Source organism: Mya arenaria, chromosome 8 (genome assembly GCF_026914265.1).
Source record: "Mya arenaria isolate MELC-2E11 chromosome 8, ASM2691426v1".
Classification (NCBI taxonomy): domain Eukaryota; kingdom Metazoa; phylum Mollusca; class Bivalvia; order Myida; family Myidae; genus Mya; species Mya arenaria.
In genome coordinates this window covers 55,410,766-55,430,536 of record NC_069129.1, presented here as the reverse complement: position 1 = coordinate 55,430,536, position 19,771 = coordinate 55,410,766, and the positions used below count along the sequence as shown (strand labels likewise).

The 19,771-nt window shown below is 35.9% G+C and overlaps 2 protein-coding genes across 3 annotated transcripts; one reads left to right on the top strand and one right to left on the bottom strand.

Moving 5' to 3' along the window:
- Positions 1–2,202: 2,202 nt before the first annotated feature.
- LOC128243887 (cytochrome P450 2U1-like) lies at positions 2,203–4,824 on the top strand. The gene has a single exon (XM_052961873.1). It carries the CDS (start codon positions 2,298–2,300, stop codon positions 3,825–3,827), a length of 1,530 nt encoding a protein of 509 aa, XP_052817833.1. The 5' UTR covers positions 2,203–2,297; the 3' UTR covers positions 3,828–4,824.
- Positions 4,825–6,554: 1,730 nt separating this feature from the next.
- LOC128243167 (transmembrane protein 143-like) lies at positions 6,555–19,641 on the bottom strand. 2 transcript variants are annotated; one of them, XM_052960754.1, is made up of 7 exons: positions 19,562–19,641; positions 17,698–17,852; positions 16,951–17,106; positions 16,085–16,244; positions 15,369–15,563; positions 11,308–11,929; positions 6,555–10,175 (listed from the first exon to the last, which is right to left on the bottom strand). In XM_052960754.1, exons 1-7 carry the CDS (start codon positions 19,625–19,627, stop codon positions 9,853–9,855), a joined length of 1,677 nt encoding a protein of 558 aa, XP_052816714.1. In that variant the 5' UTR covers positions 19,628–19,641; the 3' UTR covers positions 6,555–9,852. The 2 variants fall into 2 exon arrangements, with proteins under 2 accessions (XP_052816714.1, XP_052816715.1); XM_052960755.1 differs by having other exon boundaries at positions 17,710–17,852.
- Between the last annotated feature and the right edge of the window lie 130 nt (positions 19,642–19,771).

Genomic DNA, 19,771 nt, shown 5'->3' with positions numbered 1-19,771 from the left:
GCAGATTTAGGTCTCCCTGCATTGTGTTCGCCGTGATGAGTTATGGTAGAAAATCCTGGCCCTTGGCTGTCATCAACGTCTTCAGTGTTTGTTTTAGTTGACTGGGGCGCGCGCTTGTGTGTAGATTCATTTTCTGCAAGGACGAAGGAATATTTTAATATTTCCAAAATATGCTTGCGTCAATGTGTGCCTCGTTTATGACTTGAACCCTCAAAAACCATTACTGTAGACTCACATCTCAAATGGTGTCATAGCCAGTGTATTTAAGGTACCCGATGTATAAGTACATTGTGGGGTGAGGTGGTGGTTAAGATACATAATCGACCTCTGTTTGAACACAGCCAAAGTGTCAGAAAAGTCCAGTCCAATCATATATCTAAAGAATACACACAGTTATCAAATATACTATATATGACAGACCCGTTCTAAAAATTAGAAGAAAACAATATAACATGTATGTTGAAGACGTGGCGATTAGAATTATTAATATGACATGCATGTCGAACACTATGTCATAATAATGATAAATATGACATGTTTGTTGAACACGATGCCATTATGATAACCAATATTACATGTTTGTTGAGGACGTATCCATTAGAATCATTGATATTTCTTGTATGTTGAACACGGTGCCATTAGACAAATTAATATTCCAGTATATTTGAAACACGATACCATAATACTTATAATACTAATAATAAATATTTAAGGGGATCTCGTGGAAAGTACGGTGATATTTCGCTGAATTATACATCTATACTTACCGATTGCATAACGCTGCAACTTGTCATCGATCAAGGTTAGAACTGCTCCAAACACGTTTGCTGTCTGTACACCCGAGTTGTCTGCCAGCAGCTGAATGTGCTTATGTAATGCTGTATTTTCCTGTTCCAAGAGCTCGTTTACGTCGTTAAGACGTCGTAACGTTGAACGTCCATTGCCCTGATGTTCAGCCATATTTACACACTTATAAAAACTACATTTTCAACAAATTATTTTAAATTTCCAAGATTGTTATCTATGTTTTTAATGTTGCTGAGGAAAACGTCACGCAGTAATAGTCGTAGCTAAGGGAACGACGTCATGACGAATCTACAAGATATTTATGACGTTTTTTAATGACATCATCAACGCGTTCAGTAAAGATAGGCGAACGTTTGCTGTTTGGTTTCCCGCTTAACGTGTATGCGCTGCGTTGCAACAGAGATACAAAACAAAACGTTTGCGAGCGTTTTGTAAACGCTCGCCTTATTGAACGCACTGCATGATCACGTACGACGTTTGTTGAGATGTCTGCCCACGGATAACGATGCACGAATTTGAGTTTTGCTCTTAAAGCTTAAAGTAGTTTCCGGCCATTCATTAATTCATTTCTCAGTAATCCGTTGGAAGTGAATTATTCAAGGCAAGTTGCTCATATTCCTTTAATCTCAATATCGGACGCAACTCATTTTACACATAAAAGCAAAGTATGATTCAAAATATTGCATGTTTTTATACTTTTTAATGAAACGTGTTGGTTTAAAAAATTGTCAATCTTTCAAAGAAATAATAAATACACCGCAAAAAAATATACTTGAACAATTGTTAATAAAAAATGAATTATGCAGACAAATACTGTTTCGGCTATTTTTTTTTTTCCTTTGGAATCTTCACCAAAGGTTTAAATCAGTATATGCTATGATAGAACGTGCTCTTATTAGATGTCAAAGCATATATGAATTTTAATAGCTTGCGATTTCAAGTTGTAAAATCAGTTGAGATTAAGATATTACTTAAGTATTTTCTTGATATTGGGGCCCGACCTTGAACGATTTAAAAAGAAATGTATCATCATGAATCTCTGCCCTTTTCTGGAGCCCAAATGGGCCACAACAATATTACATTGCGCAACTGGCCTTCTTACTTTGTGACATGTGGTTAAAACCAACATAGCAATCATTCATACACATCATTAAGGCAAATATGTTACAGCTGCCCTCATTAATACAAACAACACTGGTGTAAGTAGTCCCAGGGCATTTAGGTAAGAAGTGCAAGGCTGAACATGGGTAACTCATTCATAATAGTACATTTAGGTAATCGAATAACTAGACCGTGAGGGAAGGTATACATGCAGTAAAAATAACTACAATCCATTCATAAAATCTTCGTAATATTATATTTAAATTACTTCACGACATGGAAGACAAAGTCAAGACCTGTTTAAAGGTTGTGCATTTTTTGATAAATATAAATGATTGTTATTGCTGTTCAAGCTGTGCGGCTAAGAGTGAGAGGTTTAATATAGGACAATGGATAATATTTCAGATCTAATTCTGTTTGTTTGGAAGTACATTATTTATGAATTAAACTTAACGACTATCCTGCTTGCACTGACGTCGGTTTTAGTTATTCTTAATATCCGCCGACGACCGGGATTGCCGCCGGGACCTCGTTTGTTTCCGATCGTTGGGAATTTGTTGAGTCTTTCTCCGACGAAAATGATCCAGACTTTAAGGGGATTTCGTGAAAGGTATGGTGATATTTATAGTCTGTACATAGGGAATGAAATTGTAATATTTTTGAACGGCTATGAGGCCATCTACAATGCGGCGGTTAAGAGAGGCGGGCAGTTCCTGCATAGACCTCCGTCCGTCTTGCAGAAGATCGGGATGAATAGAACGGGTATCATATATAGCAACGGGAATCTATGGAAAGAACAGAAATCCTTTGTGCAGAAGAACTTACACGCCCTATTTATCAAAAACGGGGCACAAAATATGGAATTTATCATAGGCAATGAAGTTGATGTTCTACTCAACGAGATAGAACTCGCTGGCGACGGTGACCTCGATCCTGCCGAATGTGTCCACACTTGTGCGTTGAATGTAATGTTTCAGATCACGCATGGACGCAGGTTTTCAACCGATGTCAAGGACTTAAAGGAATTTGCTCTTGATATTCAAGCGATCGCAAAACACGTCGCCAAAATGCAGTTACTTGCAAACTGTTTTCCATTTCTGGTAAAACTTCCGTGGGATCTGCTAGAGTCCAAAAGAAGACTAGAACTTGTGAAGAAGACACACGATTACACAAGACAGTTTGTAGGCCCATACCAGGCCGATCGCGAACATACCAATCTCGCAGACGCATTTAATGAGCACATTCATAAACAAACGTCCGTAAAAGGCGAGAATACTTTCACGGAAGATCAAAGAGAAGACACATTAACCGACTTCATCGCCGCCGGAGGTGACACAACCGCAACTGCCATAATGTGGACTATTGTCCATCTAGTACGAAATCCTTCTGTCCAGGAAAACATGTACAAAGAGATTGTCAATGTTCTTGGATACGGCCACAAACCTTCGTACAGCGAACGTAAGAGCTTGCCGTACACGGAGGCTGTGATATTGGAAGGACTAAGAATTGGTGAAACGACCGCGCTTGCGCTTCCGCATAGCGTTATAACGGAAACAGCGTTCAATGGCTACGTTTTCCCAAAAGACTCAACTGTGATATTCAACTTAGAATCAGTATTGAAAGATCCAGATATCTGGAACGAGCCAGAACGTTTTGACCCGGAAAGGTTTTTAAATCATGACAGATCAGAAGTATTAGTGCCAAAGGAGTTTATTCCATTTCTAACAGGGCCTCGGTCGTGTCTCGGTGACATAGTGGCGAAAATGGAAGTGTTTGATGTGATCTCAGCCCTAGTGATGACATTTAAACTGGTTCCAAAATCTGACGGTCGTCTTCCGGAGACGAGAGGCGAAATGGGTATTACCTTTAGACCTCAGCCTTTTGAAATGCGATTTCAAAAGCGCGATATTGCATTATAGCTGTCAGAAACTGATGTGTGTGACGGCCATTGATCGAACATGAATAACATCAGTTTGTGGGTTTAGCCCAACGACATTTTGTATAGGTGGTGTATAAATAAGTGTGCATAAATTAGAGGTAGATCAATTAGAATGCATTCATTTAGAACATAAAATAATGGTAATAATAACACACACAGAAAAACAGCAAAATATAAGTTTTTGTATGCGTTACCGGAATAGAAGGAAAACAAAGAATTTAAACATGTATAACGACAATTTTCTTAAAAGGTTACACAACAACTGCTTGTATGGACCGACACACGCGAGGGACGAACGGACGGACAAGTAAATCGCGCAATATTTCAACAAGGGAGATCATAATATTTGTATATTGACCTGAGATAGGTTAGAACGAAAAAACAGTCGAACTCGTATGGATGCAGGGAAAACTCAAACACAGTGTACTCGTATATATAATAAAATTAAACGAACAGCTTACGCTAGATCAGTTTGATCTCACAACTGCATTTTTTAGCTTAATTACGTCTGTTATGGACATTGGGAGGAAATTACATGTGTCTTTTGTGATAATAAATATGTTTTTAGATGCAAATTTATGTTTGTTTTTAATGAGTTTTGATATAATAATGTTACAAATGCCAATCTACTAACAAGGGTACTCGATTGAATCATCCAATTATAATAAATGACAATGCATTGTTGTGAATGTGTAAGATATGATGTAAAGGTATAAAAGTATGTGGATCCGAGGACGTATACACAAAGCAACTTAGTGAGAGAGCTTAACCTTTTTGAAAAATATTATTGTATTTCATGTCTCCTTTTTTTAATATCATATTTATATATATTACATTTACCACTTTTTGGATGATTTTCATATTTTGAGTGTAAAAACAGAGTTTGATTTATTAAAATTCATGTAAGAATCAAGGCACTTTTATACGAAGTTATTTTTTGCTGAATGATTAAGCCAAAAAACTAATTTAATTTCCGTGCCCGGGACCCGTATCATAAGTGATTATAAGGTGATCATAAAAGTGCATTACTCACCAAAAGTACACAGGCAGATCTGAAGACATTTTTCTGTTACGTTGATTAAGTTCATGGTTGTCCCTTCTCTGTAGTAAAATAATACATACATTTCTAGAGCTATCACATGCGGTGGCAGTCGGGATGAATACCCCAAGAAAAGCCAACTGGACCCAGGAATGGTTCAATGTCGTGTTTTGGAAGTAACTACTTTTGCGTAAATTCATTGTATCAGACATATGTTTATTGATTTAAGGGCTGTAACTTTTGTCAGATCGAGTAAAATAAGATAGAAATGGCAGGTCTACGACAGTCTATGCTGACCAACACTCCTACGAAGTTCCATAAGTGTAGGTGAAACACTTTAAGTGCTTCATACGACACAAGCTTTTACAGATCACTCTCAAGGGCCATCACTCTTTAGAAATGGAAAAAAGTGAAATAAATGACAGGTGCACATACTTTGAAGTTTCAGGTGTGTAGGTGCAATATGCGAAGTGACGGGACGCGACTCGCCGAACGCAACCATGAAACTCCTATATAGCCCCCTATATATATCTGAGAAACAAATATTAAAATCGGAGGGGCTAAATGTACCTTGGGTCGCATATGTTTTTGATCAGTCGATAAACGCGAAATGAATATTTATCAAGTATAATTCGAGGGGTGAATGCGAAAAGGTTCTAAGTGACATTAAATAAAGAAGAAGATAGAACCTTTTCGCTTTCACCCCTCGAATTGTAAACTGACGTTTAGATAAGCAAGACAGACAAACTGGTGTCTGATTACCAATACTTTGTAATTCATTGTTCTGATAACAGTTTGGATGGCTCTTGTGAATGTAATTGATATGGAGATCAGTTTCATCTGAAGTGTATTTACCGTACAGACAGTCAAGTTATTTACGATGATTTGTTTCATATGTTTTGCATTTTGGCTATAGATGATATGTCATTTAATGCTAAATAAATATTATGTTATGTTTAGCTGTATCACTGAAGCATGGACAATAACTATCATTTCTATAAAGTACACCGATTTCGCTATCATGTTTTCCAACATTTCTACATAAAATCATTCAACTATAGTATAGTTTAGTCTTTATTGTGCATATGTCATCCAATAATTCGATTATTTTTGTATGTTTGTGTGCATGCGCGCGTGCGTGCGTGCAGGACTGTCTAGTTTGAAGGCTGTTGGCCGCTGTTGGAAATTGTTATGTAACCAGGCGCGTAGCTGCCTATACAGGAGTACGCGGCTGAATCAACATGATTTTGACTAAATACCCAAAAATCAGCAAAAGTTGCAGTATATGCATACTTGACTTCATGATCAAAAACTGTTCATTTTCTGGTACTAAATAAAGCTCCTTAGAACGCCCAGAATGCACCATGGTTTTCAAATTTTCCAAGGGGAGCATGCCCCCGAACCCCTCTAGCACAATTATGAATTCACATCAATGGAGGGCTAGCTACGCCCCTCGTAACAATATGTGCTTTCGAATTGGTATGTACTGTTAAACATGTTTATTGTAGCATGTAGAAATCTTGTTCATCTTCTACATGTACATGTATACATTAGACTTGTTTATTATAATGAGTTGCTTGCACCTGATGAAGACTAAGTAAAGTTGAAATGGGTTGTTGAAGTGGGGGTTTGGTCCGCTCGTTTGGGATATATATACATTCTATTGACTCAATATCTTTCATTTATTTATAACTCTAAAGCATCAATAGTCATATCATAACAATATTTAACAACATATTTTATCCAAAGCAAATCAATACCATTCTTATACAAAAATAATGCCTATCAATCATGCCTTAATGTTCTGAAAGTATAAAGGCCTGATGCTCATCAACTAAGACCTCTAGCAGTTCATTATGACAATGTTGATGGGAATTAAATGCTTAATAGTAGTAATACATTATGAACTTGATATATACTTCATACCTTTTAATGTAATTTTACATACAATAATTACACATTCTTATTTGGGAATGACATATATTTGAATACAGCTTGTATTTGAAGATATATTATAAAACTGATTTTCATGTTCATAGGGTAGCAGGGCTTTCTCACTTTCAAGAGGTCAGCATTCAGCTTTTATCAAATGAAAAAAATATATTTATTTTTTAGACATAAGTTTCCCCAAAAATCTAAAAAAATAATACTGGAATCATTGTTTGTACTGGATCTGCAGTTTTATATGTTTGTAATTGTATGGAATTTCCCCATTTTTGTATATACATGGGCTTGAAGCATAAAGCATTAAAGATTCACTCTAACTCCCAAATAAGATTTACCACAATAATACAATTGTTTTAAAATACTGAAAAAGATGAATAAATGTCGAAATCCTTGGTTTTTATGAAGGATATCAAGTTAAATTTGCATAACACATGGCATTTCTACATTATGAGTAGATTGCAGTAAATCTTTTAGCACTCACCAATTATTTAATATTTTCGCATATTCATCTATTAAATACACAGTTACAATCTTGTTATCAGTAATTTATATTTTCCATTAATGCATAATTTAGGAAGAAGTTAAAGGTTTATCACTTAAAATTTATGTTTGTTATATATGTGTATGTATTGGTTATGAATAAGAGTGTCACTTTAATTTTTTTCAATTTGAAGCATTTACATTGGAAAATTTCCACAAATGAAAAGGGCCAGGTCTCCTCCCAACCCTCAAAGAAAAAGCCCTGACTAGAATCAATTCCAAATGAATATTTCTTCTGGTAAATTAATGTTCACAAAACTCAACAAAACGTTTGAACTCAAGTATATAGAAGACACACACAACCAAATGGTCTTATTCTTAGTAACAACATGTATAGAATACATTGCATATAATCTAGGGACCAATAACAATTCAATTCTACTCCCAGATATGATCATGTGTACTATTTCAAACAAAACAAAACAGGACATGCTCAGAAAGGTGCCTATGAAAATGTTCTAAAGACATAAAATCCCTAGCATACCAAAAACCTAGCTTCGTAGAAAAATACAATGTAATGAACTATTGTTGACATTATTGTATCTGATATACAATTAAGCATATCATTTCAACAAGCCATTGGCTATAAGGTTTAATTTGTATGCCTGATGACCCATAGATAACATTGGTATTAATAGAAGAGCAATGCTTGTGGGTTATTAGTTTCTATAATTAATTCCTGTTTTGTCAGACCTGAAATGACATATTTTGCAATTTGAAAGAAATGGTTGCTTGTCATATAAATTTTTTTCAGTATAATTTCCACATACTCTTTCTCTACAAATCAAATTCTTTCAATTAATACTAGGTTCTCTGGTAGGTGCACTGGTAAGCGCAGAGGTAAGTACACTTGCTGGGTACATGCAAGTTTGGTTTACAGTCACCAACACCTGGACAAATGGGTGTCCTTCGGGTACTCCAGTTTCCCCCACCCACAACACAAGACCTCACTCTCCACATCATTGGGCCAACGAGAGTTGTTAATATAGTGTTGTAATAACCTGTTTCACAATAATTGTAAATAACTATGGTAAAACTAAATGCTATCAAATGACACCTTCATAAACTGGGGTCACCAGGCCTCTCAAAGTCACATAATTGTACATATGATGACTTTCAACTCAAGGTACAGTTAAGCAAACGAAATAAGACACAATATCGAAACAAGACACAGTATCGCTCGGTGACCTAGATCTGTATTTGTGTCAACAGCTCAAAGTAATTGTTATTGCCTTTTTATTGTTTCCTGTTTTGCAAGTTTAAGAAGGCAACAAGCAGTAATTACTTATACAAGGTCATATTAAATTTATCATGTCAAACATCTGTGTCAAGCTGTTGTGGAGTAATCAAGGAACCTCCTTGCTTGTTAACAACCTTCATTATTTAAGTATGTCTTAAAAGACAGTACAAGGACAATGCAAAATGCAAGAATAACGACAGGGGAATTTTTTCAAATTAATAAGATCAAAACATCAGTAAAATGACAACACACCTTTCTTACGACACAATTAACACTCTTGAATTAAATTTAAAATCAACAGAAAGAGATGCATAGTTTAAAGTGTAAAAATAATTCAGCGCATTTGCATTCATCATTTCATGTATATAATAATTTTAAAGACACATGTACAAAATTACTGTAAGAGAATTTTCTATTGGGAGGAATAGAAAAAACATATGTCTATGTAGTACATAACACAAGATATAACAAAAGTCATGATCATTATAAAAAATCACAACATGATTACTCAAGCTCCAAGTTTCATTAACACTCAACACATATACATGTGAATAGAGTGATATATATATATATAAGAAAAATGAAATTAATGACAGATCTTACTTTGTCTTTTTCCTAACTGATGAATAGAAAACTAATATTAAGCCCTTTCATGTTCATGATCAATCTTTAACTGAACCAAGTAATTTATTGCTCAAAAGATGTTAAAATATCTCTGTTCCATTATTTTATTTTACTAAGGTTCATCATTTCAATTCTTCCTTAGTGATAAAACTTCTTTATGGACAAAAAATTATAAATTAATTTCTGAGGCCATTGGAGTTACCAGGTTAAATAATATCGCACTAACTTTCATATTTCTCACCCCGTTTCATAGTATGAGTACAACCCATGGTAAGAGAAATGATGAGCAATGATTCCTATCATTTTCCGCACACAGAGAAAATAAATAATTGGCTTCCATCAGCAAAACATACATTGGGACAATTCTTCAGAGCTTTGTTTATGTTAACAATGTTTTAATGCTGTCAAACCTTTACTGCCATCGCCTTTTAGTGGATACGCATGTGATCTGCAGTATTTCTACCAAGATTTCAGATAACTGTTTCAGCTGGAGTTGTTTTATTGAAATATATTAACACATCATCGACTATTTCACATTTAAAAGTAAGCAACAATCTTGTTAATCATGTTGTTAACTAAGTTCTGCACAATCAGCCAATTGTATTATCTAAACACTCAGAACCAGCCGATACGTCTTTGCAACTTGTCCTCTCTTGTATACTGATCCTCTGTCTCCGCGAAAGTGTCCCGATCATACCCCTCCGCAATATCACCTGATGCAGACGACGCCCGTGCGATCACAGAGGGCAGCTGCTGGGGGAGGTTTCGCAAGGCCGCATGCAGGGGAAGCACGTACAAGCGGTTGTCAATGTCAGTGAGGATGCCAAAGCCTTTGAGGAGTTCCATTGCCTCGCGGCAATCCACCTCAACATCAACATGTGAAGTCTCCCGAATCCACTTCTCTATACGACCCTCCAGCTGGATCGGGGTCATTCCACCTGTAAAGTATTTTAAGTATTCGTAAGGCTACGATTGTAAGGAAATCATAACACTACATAATACCACAAAACCTCTTAATGAGGGGAACATGTACCTTACTTTAAAAAAAATGTCAGTCTTGTGAATAAGTCGAGCGTCTGTGAGTATAAGATTCATGCCAAAAGTAGGGTAAAGAGGCTTAGAACCCTTTTCAAATTGTTTCTAAAGTCATTTATATTCATTTAAAAATTATCTTTCTCCTGTCCCATACAAAACAATCTTTACAACTGTACCTATAGTCTTAATTAAAAGCTCTCAATCCTGAACTTAAGAAGTTCTGCAAAAACAGTCTATTAGAATGACAGATATATACAGTATTTACCCAAATTTACTTTATTAATAATATGACTGCTTTTAGGTTTTATTTTGGATTAAAAACATTGCATAATGAGAAAAGATAACTGTCATACGCAAATTGATATTGGAAATTTTCATTTCCCAAAAAGCAGAAAATAATTATGGTCAATACAAATACATGTGATTGTTAAAGGGACTGTGTCACAGATTGGCATAAAAAAAAAAAATTTCTGTAACAAATCTCAGGACAATTATCTAATAGAATGTGTTACGCTTTGATATCATAATTGTAAAAAAAGTTACCAAAATGTAAAAAAAAAATTGTGTCGGAGACCGGGTTCGAACCCGCGTCGCCAAAATTGAAGTCCAGCGTCTTACTTATGGAGCTACAAAGGCTTATACTAAGCGGGTGACATAGTTAAGCTATACACCTACCTCGGTAATATCACGTGATAACACTGACTAGCCAATCACGCATAAGGAATGAATTCTACCTGATAGACATACCCAGTAATCTTTTTTAATGGAAAAATACGAAATAACTGCTAAACTTAAATAAATTGTAAACTATGTGGTACTTCAGTTAGTAAGTTTCAATGCATTGTACAGATCGATGCCAAGTTTATGTCAGTTTTCGACAATTTTCTTTTTTTTCCGCTATTTTATCATACGTGAGACAGCCCCTATAAGACAGACAACTTAACCCAACCCTGAAAAAAATTAACAATCATCCCTTAACTCAAGAGACACAAATTATATTACTATACAAGCAAAGAAAACAGAAAATCCACATACCCAGTTCCTCAGGTGACATTTCAATGCTTCTCTGGTCATACGTTATGGCTGACCTCTTCGCTAGGAGGAAGGAATAGACTAGAAGGGCCTCCTTTAATGTCTCGTCTTCTGCCCGATCAACCAATAATGACAACAACCCTCGGTTATTTGCTATTGTCTTAAAGTACAAAAGTCTTGAAAGATCAGCTAGGTAATTATTTCTCTGACTCTGATATTCGTATACACCGTATGCACCCATAAGTCCTGTAACTCCAGTGAATATCACAGGCCAGTCTACTTGGATATCAGCTAGGGTGGTCACTATTTTAGCAATAACTCCTGTACCAGCTAATGCCACAGATGTTGCAACAAGTCCTTGTGCTTTCTTACTGTAGTCTATTTTCCCATCCGGTAACACCATTTCTAATCTATTAACAGGAATTTCTTTAAAGCACTTGAGAGTGAGTTTTTGATCTCGTTTAAAGCGCAGGGCGACCACAAGTCGCTTGTAGTAAAGTTTAGGCTTGGGAAGGTCCTGGGGCTTGGTAAACCAGGATTTGTACCATGGAAGTCTATCTGGAATCTGTTCCTTGCCCAGGGCCCAGAACTTCAGCACGTCATACTTGGAGGTGTCAATAGTAACCTGAAAAAAGGTGTTGTAGCTTTATTGGATAGTGGTTATTTAATTTAAGCATACCAGTACATTCTAGTATATTCTCACCTCATTAACATCTTTTTTATTTCAAAGTAAGAGTTTTTCAACGAACATTAGCAAGAAATTTTTATGAATGATATTAAAAACAAGAGGCCCAAAAGGGCCTATGCTCTACTGGCATGGCACTTGTGGTCATTTTTAATTCAGAGCATGTACGTATGGGTAAAAGGCAACAGACATAAAGTTCACATTTTGTGTTTGGGTTACCTGAAAATGTAGCACGTTCAACATCTGAGCCCAGAAAGTATTGTAAGCAGATTAATTGCATGAACTATTTTAATATGTGCCTAGTTAAAATCATCTGACAAAAAAAAATACTTTCAAAACTGTACTCATGGTAAAAATTTCTGTAGTTTTAAAAATTTAAAAAATTTGGTCAAAAGGTCAAAGTCAAGGGCATCGGAGGACAACATTAATCAATTTGAACAAACATTCACAAGCAATTGTGCTGAGATGGATGCAAAAACACACAAAAAGATTTTCAAACCTATCCCAATTTAATTTTACCAAACCTGTGAACCCTGGGTGCGGCCAGTAATGACCCCAGGTGCATTACTTGAACAAACATTCACAACCAATTTTGTTAAGATGAATGTGCAAACTACAGACACTTAGAGCTTAAAAAAAATTGGGCTTTCAACAAGAACAGGGCAGAGTAATTCACAAAATCAGCTGCAGTACAAAAAGCAAATTCTCTCCCTTTGTCCTTGACTTGAATTTACATGTACATGTAAACTTAGCTAAAAATAGAATTCGCTCATGCAGACCTGAATGCCTAAAAATAAGTTAACTAAAAATAGCATTTCATTAATTTAAAACTTTCAAGGCCCATAATCTAGGCATGCATAGGCAGATATGGCTGGTTTTCAAAAGGAACCAAGCTGTACTTGATATCTAAATACTGTACAAGTTTCATCGAGATACAATCAAAACTGAAGACTGTATCACGTTAACAAGAAATTGTTTACAGACGCATGGACGCACATACTACGTACACATTACCATCGCATAAGCTCTTCTGGCCTTTGGCCAGTAGAGCTAACAAGAGCTGTCACAGTATGTGACGAATCCCCTAAATGTGACATTGACCTATGAACAAGGTGGCAAGGTATTTTAAATTGCCTCTGAACATAAACAAGAGCTGTCACAGAGACAGCGCGCTCAACTATTCCGCCGCTTTTCAATGTAAGGATTGAAAAGTTTTGGCGAAACATGCATGGATCACTGTCAGATTAGATTTCAATGCAATACATGGTGTGCTGAGATATAAACATAAATGTAGTTTCATGCAAAATATGTGCACAGAGTTTCTAAGTCTAATAATAAAGGGCCATTATTTGCAAAACACAGTTATCTAACTTGGTTATTCAAGTAAGTTGGGTGGTTGAATACCATTGTATAAAGTCTCAATGCAATACATCAAATAGTTGCTGAGATATTATCCTATGTGTGCTAACATGCAAGACCTTAACCAGAATTTCTAAGTCGCATAATAAAGGGGCAAAAATTATATATTATAAAAGATAGAGTTATCTTACTTGATTAAATAAGAAGGTTAAATAGATGGGAGCCTGTGTGTAAAGTTTCAATGCAATACATGATGTATTCGCTGAGGTATTGACTTTATAGTGGTTACATGCAAAACCTTAACCAGAAATTCTATGTCGAATAAAAAAGGGGCCATTATTTTAATTTAATGCAAACTGGAGTTATCTTACTTGGTTATTTAAGTAGATAGTTGAGTACCATTGTATAAAGTCTCAATGCAATCCATCAAGTAATTGCTGAGATATTAACCTATGTGTGCTTACATGTAAAACCTTAACCAGAATTTCTAAGTCAAATAATAAAGGCCCATAATTTGCATTAATTTAAAAAAAGTGTTATCTGGGAAAACATATCTAATGTTTCAATGCAATACATGATATATTTGCTGAGATATTGACTTAAATGTGGCTACATGCAAAACCTTAACCAGAATTTCTAAGTCGAATAATAAAGGGCAATTATTTTGCATTAAATGCAAACTAGAGTTATCTAACTTGGTTAATTTAGTAGGTTGGATGGTTGAGTAACATTGTATCAAGTATCAATGCAATACCTCAAGTAGTTGCTGAGATATTAACCTATGTGTGCTTACACGCAAAACCTTAACCAGAATTTCTAAGTCGAATAATAAAGGCCTATTATTTGCATTATATTCAAATAATTGTTATCTTCATTAATTTAGTATGTAAGATAGTTGGGAATACATATTTAAAGTTTCAATGCAATAACTGATGTATTTACTGAGATAATGACTTAAAGGTGCATACATGCAAAACCTTAACCAAGGTGTGACGCCAACGCCGACGCCACCGCCGACGCCAACGCCAGGGTGAGTAGTATAGCTCTCCTTATTCTTCGAAAAGTCGAGCTAAAAATAACACCAATATTTGACAACCTACACTCTTATGACCTTATATTCATCATTCCATTGTGAATAAACACTAAGTGTATCTTTAACCTTAGAGGCAGGGACATGGGTCTTGCATGTGACACGTCGTCTTTGTATGTCGAACACATGTGGCAAGTTATTTTAAAATCTGATCATACAAGAAAAAGTTACAGCCCAGACACGACAACCTATACTCTATGTCTTTATAAGCAGCACTCCATTGTGAATAAACACTTAGTGTTACTGTAACCTTTAAGGTAGGGACACGGGTCATGCACTCGACACGTTGTATTGGTATGTGGAACACATGTGGCAAATTATCTTAAAATCTGTCTATACAAGGGAAAGTTACAGCCTGGACACGACAACCTATGCTCTATGTCCTTATATGCAGCACTTCATTGTGAATAAACACTAAGTGTGACCTTGACCTTAGAGGTAGGGACACGGGTCATGCACGCGACACGTTGTATTGGTATGTAGAACAAGTTATTTTAAAATCGGTCCATACAAGGGAAAGTTACAGACATGAGTTATTGAGCTGAACAGATGGACAGACGGACGGACGAGCGGATGGAAGGACGGTGCGATTTTAATATGCCCACCTTAGGGGGCATAAAAAAGTTCTCTCTTCATGATTATCCAATCATGAAATATAATCTAAGATTTAAATGAATGTACATTAAATAAAAAATAATCTGTTTTAAAATTCAAACCAAGAGATCAATAATCCTTTTGTCATCTCCCTCGCCTAAACTGATTAAAGGTGGTTAGATTTTGAGTATTTTAATGACGTGATGAAATCAACTATTTTACAGACACAGATTTTACATTAAGAGAATTGACAAATTACCATATGAAATTGAAGCAAGGAAGGAAGATGTAACAAAATTACACAGAGTAGAACATTTTGGACCATCCTACACCCACCTTTACAGCATGGCTGACATCATGTTCCCTTAGTGCCTGTTCCATGACAGCAGTCGGAATCTCGTGGAAGTTTGCACGCTCCATGACATCATCAAGTCGTTCTAGCAGCCAGAACTCATTCTCCGAGCGCTCCCGGGGATTCCAGCTTCTTGTTTCAACAGTGTCGGTGTCCGGGTTCAATGGGTCAAACAATGCCTGGAGTGTAGAAATGTTTGATAGAGTCTAATTTCTATGACACTGTTCTTAGTTTAAAGTTTAAATCAAGGAGCTTTCAATATGTTTTTACTTTTCTATATACATCACAAACAAAATTCTAAATATCGCTTGTTATATGCCCCCAAAAATCTCTACTTTTGCACAAGTGAACATTACATAACTAAATAACTTTAAACAGTGATATGATTCTTGCTACACATTTGTCAATTTATCAAAGTAAACATCCACAAACTTTCATATCAATATCTTTTAACAGATTATTGCCCTCAAGTTATCTTGTTCCATGTCAATGACAAATCTGATACACCAAGGCTAGAATGAAACTTTTTTATTCAGAAAACTTTAAAAGAAATATAATGCATGATAATTGTACACTCAGCCAAACTGTTATACTAATTAGACAGAACCATTGAACAAACTATAGGCAGCATAATTATTTCTGCAATAGTGAATCCAACTTTAAAATTTCACATACAAATGTTAATGACCAAACGGTTTACCTTCAAATCTTGCAGAACTCCATGGTATTTGTTCCTAATAGCAGAGTCTAATGCCAGGGCGAAATTCTCATAACTTTTCTTCTCTTCCGCAGTCAGGAATTTATCTTTCTGCATCAGTTGGAAAATCACTGACTTACGGGTCAATGGAATAAACCGCTCTCTGCAATATGATTATAGAAACGTTATCATTGGACTACACATCAAAGACCATTCTGACCAAGTTTCATGAAAAATAAGCAGAATATGTCAACTAGAGTGATTAGAATAAAAATTCTGATGACATCGTATGAAGGACAACAGTCAACACCCAATAGACATGCTGACCTATGCTGTACATGTACATTATAATTTATAAACATATGTAATATCTTACCCAGGGCTTCAAAAAATCAACTATTTGCTGGTCTGGACCAATTTTGACCAAGCCAGACTGATTTCACTAACAGAAAATGGTTAAAAATTGGTCTGAAATCTGTTCAAATTATTTATATTTTTGGCCCAAAACCGCTCTGTATAGAAAAATTCTTACTGTTATATGGAAACCTGGCTTGTCATTCATCCCCTCCAAAAAATAATTGCCCAACAAAAGTGACATGATAACCATCTGATTTACGCAACCAGCTGCTTCGTTTGGCTACGAATAACACTTGATACCTTCTAATGGCAGACGCTTGTCAATGGTTCAAACATGTATTAGGACATGTGAGACACATTTTGCTGACCATTTAATGCAAATATTTTGGATAGTGTTCTCCTTTTTAATTTTTTTCATATCCAAAATAAAACCTACTTTTTTTTTTACCATCACAAAAAAGCAAGTTTCAATACACATTCCATTACCAACATACACGCATGCCATATCTTACCTATAGTCACTCTCACCCTGAGGCTGCCCCTCCGGCAGGGCATCCTTGTTCTGTGATGCGGCGAGGCCTGGAGCAACGGAGGCAAGGGTACGCTGCAAGCTGGCACGGGCTGCATCCACATGGGGCTGAAGTTTTGTGGAGACTGCTGATGTAGTCCTGCAAAAGGATTGGTGTTTAGTTTCTTGTAGAAAATTGAAATGGTTTTCATCTGAACATGCATGACCTGATATAAAATGCAGCCCTGCAACCAGTGGACTAAGTTTTAACACTGCTTAATGTACACAGCTTTTTCTAGGCAATTCAAACAAGTTTTTGTACTTTATTTAAGACAACTGTTGTTAAAGTAATTCAATCTGAATTCGTTGATTAACTTGTCAAAATTATAATATCTGACCAATGGGATACCCAGAAAAATCGCCTGGTTCATGAAATCCTTTTTTACATATTCATTTTTAACATATATAATTAGTTTAAATAAATAACAAAAAGTTTCACTGACATAACTATCTGTACTCGGGAACTGGTATGTAGACATCTCTTTACAATTTAACATTTTACAGTTAACTTTCAAGCGCCACAGTTAAACATCAAGGCGAGAATATTTATGCAGTGGGGCAAATTGCACATAATGCTGTGTATCTAAATTAGATTTCCCAATATAGAGCAGTCATGAATTGATATGAGATTGTGCAGTGTTAGAAATGATACAAATGACAAAATCACTCACAACATGAGTCAACCACTTACAGATTTTCATACCTCTGTACGTGAGGTCTGGCGGCACTTAGCAGGTATTTTGATGTACGTCGCAGAGGTGGTCCAAGCTCTTTCGCAACATATTTAGATGTGCTCACAACCTTTGGTTTTACCTTGGCATATATGGTCTTTGACGTTGGAATAACCTTAAAATACAAATGACCTGACATTTATACTTTCATTTTGTTTTATAAACACAGAAACTTTGACATAATAAGATAAATTTGAGAAAACATTTGCTTATCGCTAGTTGTAAAGTTATCATTTGCATGCAGAGTGCGAAATAATCAGTAGTCCAAGAGTACCCAGATTGACCTTGTTTCCTACTTTGTGAAATCAGTTAGTCCAGTAGTAGTCACCATGAAGAAATATGAAATGCTTTTTTACAATATTAGGTTGCATATCAAAATTACAGCTCAGAGATGATAACAGACAATGAATAAGGCTTAGACACCTTTTTTTTCAAAACCAGTTATATCCCTTTAAAAAATTATTAATCATGCAAAAATTAACAAATAAACATAAATCGTATCAATCCAGAATTTAATGTTTCTGTCAACTACAAAGCGCTACCATACATGCCATATTTCTGAGAGGCTTCCCACAGGATTTTGGGATGAATTCCAGGGGATTTTGATATTACACCAGGGGATTTTTATGCTGCGAAATTTTGCGCAATATTTACATTTATAATATAAGAATAAATACAGAAACACATTCTAATTACAATAATTTGGACTTAATCATCATGGTCCTTCATGGCATTTCACACTCATAATATTATATTATTTTTTTTTATATTCCATGGGATATGGATCACCTAGCAGGGGACCAGGGGATGGGTCAGAATTCAAGCAAATTTTTCCCTGCGCCGTGGGATATGGCATGTATGCGCTTCTGAGCAAATTACTTAAGGAATGCACCATAGGCCAAACAATTAATGTTGTGGTTTTCTCCTTCTTTCTCTTGAATAATTACATAAAAATGTAGACATGGATGTTATTTTTTTTCAAGGAGTGGTGACGGGGCTTGCAAGGTGACCACCCCCTTTGCACTCAAGAAATTCACTAGTGTACATATTTGTGTTTTTGTTTTAAGTGACTTAAGTGATTACAATCCGAGGCTTGACAAAATAAAAGCAAGTATAACATTCGTCCTTGAAAGCGACTTTGGAGTACAGATTCATTTGTTTTTGGTCCCAGTAGTAACTTATAATACTTTTTCAGTAGAAAATGGAGGCTGTACTATGCATTTTCTCACTTCATGATTGGGAATTACGAAGTTTGTCACATACAATTTAATAGAACTTTGGCTTTCGAGCTCTACAGAGCCTCAGGTCCGGTAAATCGCGGCGACTTTGACATTTGGTATAGCCAATCCCAGGTAAAATCCTCGCCCAGCGGAGACAACTTAATGGTAAAATCCCTCCCAAATGCCCCCGTATCCTGGGGACATCCTAGGTAAGGCCCATATATTTCCCACCATTTCCGGTGCCAGAAAAAAACCAACCATTCACTAGACACTGTGGGCATCCTGAAACTTAAAAAGTCCCATTTCCCCCGCTATCCCCTTTATACCCCGGAACTCAGGGCCATGGTTACAATTGACTGGTGCATAAACACATTGCTTCCCAAACCAAATATCAAAATCCTAAAGCAAGCCTTAGTGAACCTAGGACCAATTTGAATGGAAAATGGGCTGGGCTGACCAGAATAACAGAGATGTTATATGCATATGAAATTTGAAATCCTTTGATCCGAACGGTTAACGAATTTTCCGTTATGGCAACAAAAAAATTGAAGAAAAGTTTTGAAACGGCCGATCACTGTTTACATTTTTTAATTGTTGTCATTACCTTATCTTTTGCAACAGCTTTTATTTTGTGAGAAACTTCGCCGGCTCTGCGGACTAGATTCGCCATTTTTGTTGACGACCTTATCCGCATTCGATTAAATTTGTTTAAATAAATCGATTATTTATTTTCGCATTAGTTAAAAGTGTCAGTTGTTTTTCGTGAATAGGATTTTTTTTTAAATAATTGATATAAATAGTAAGCCAATGATGC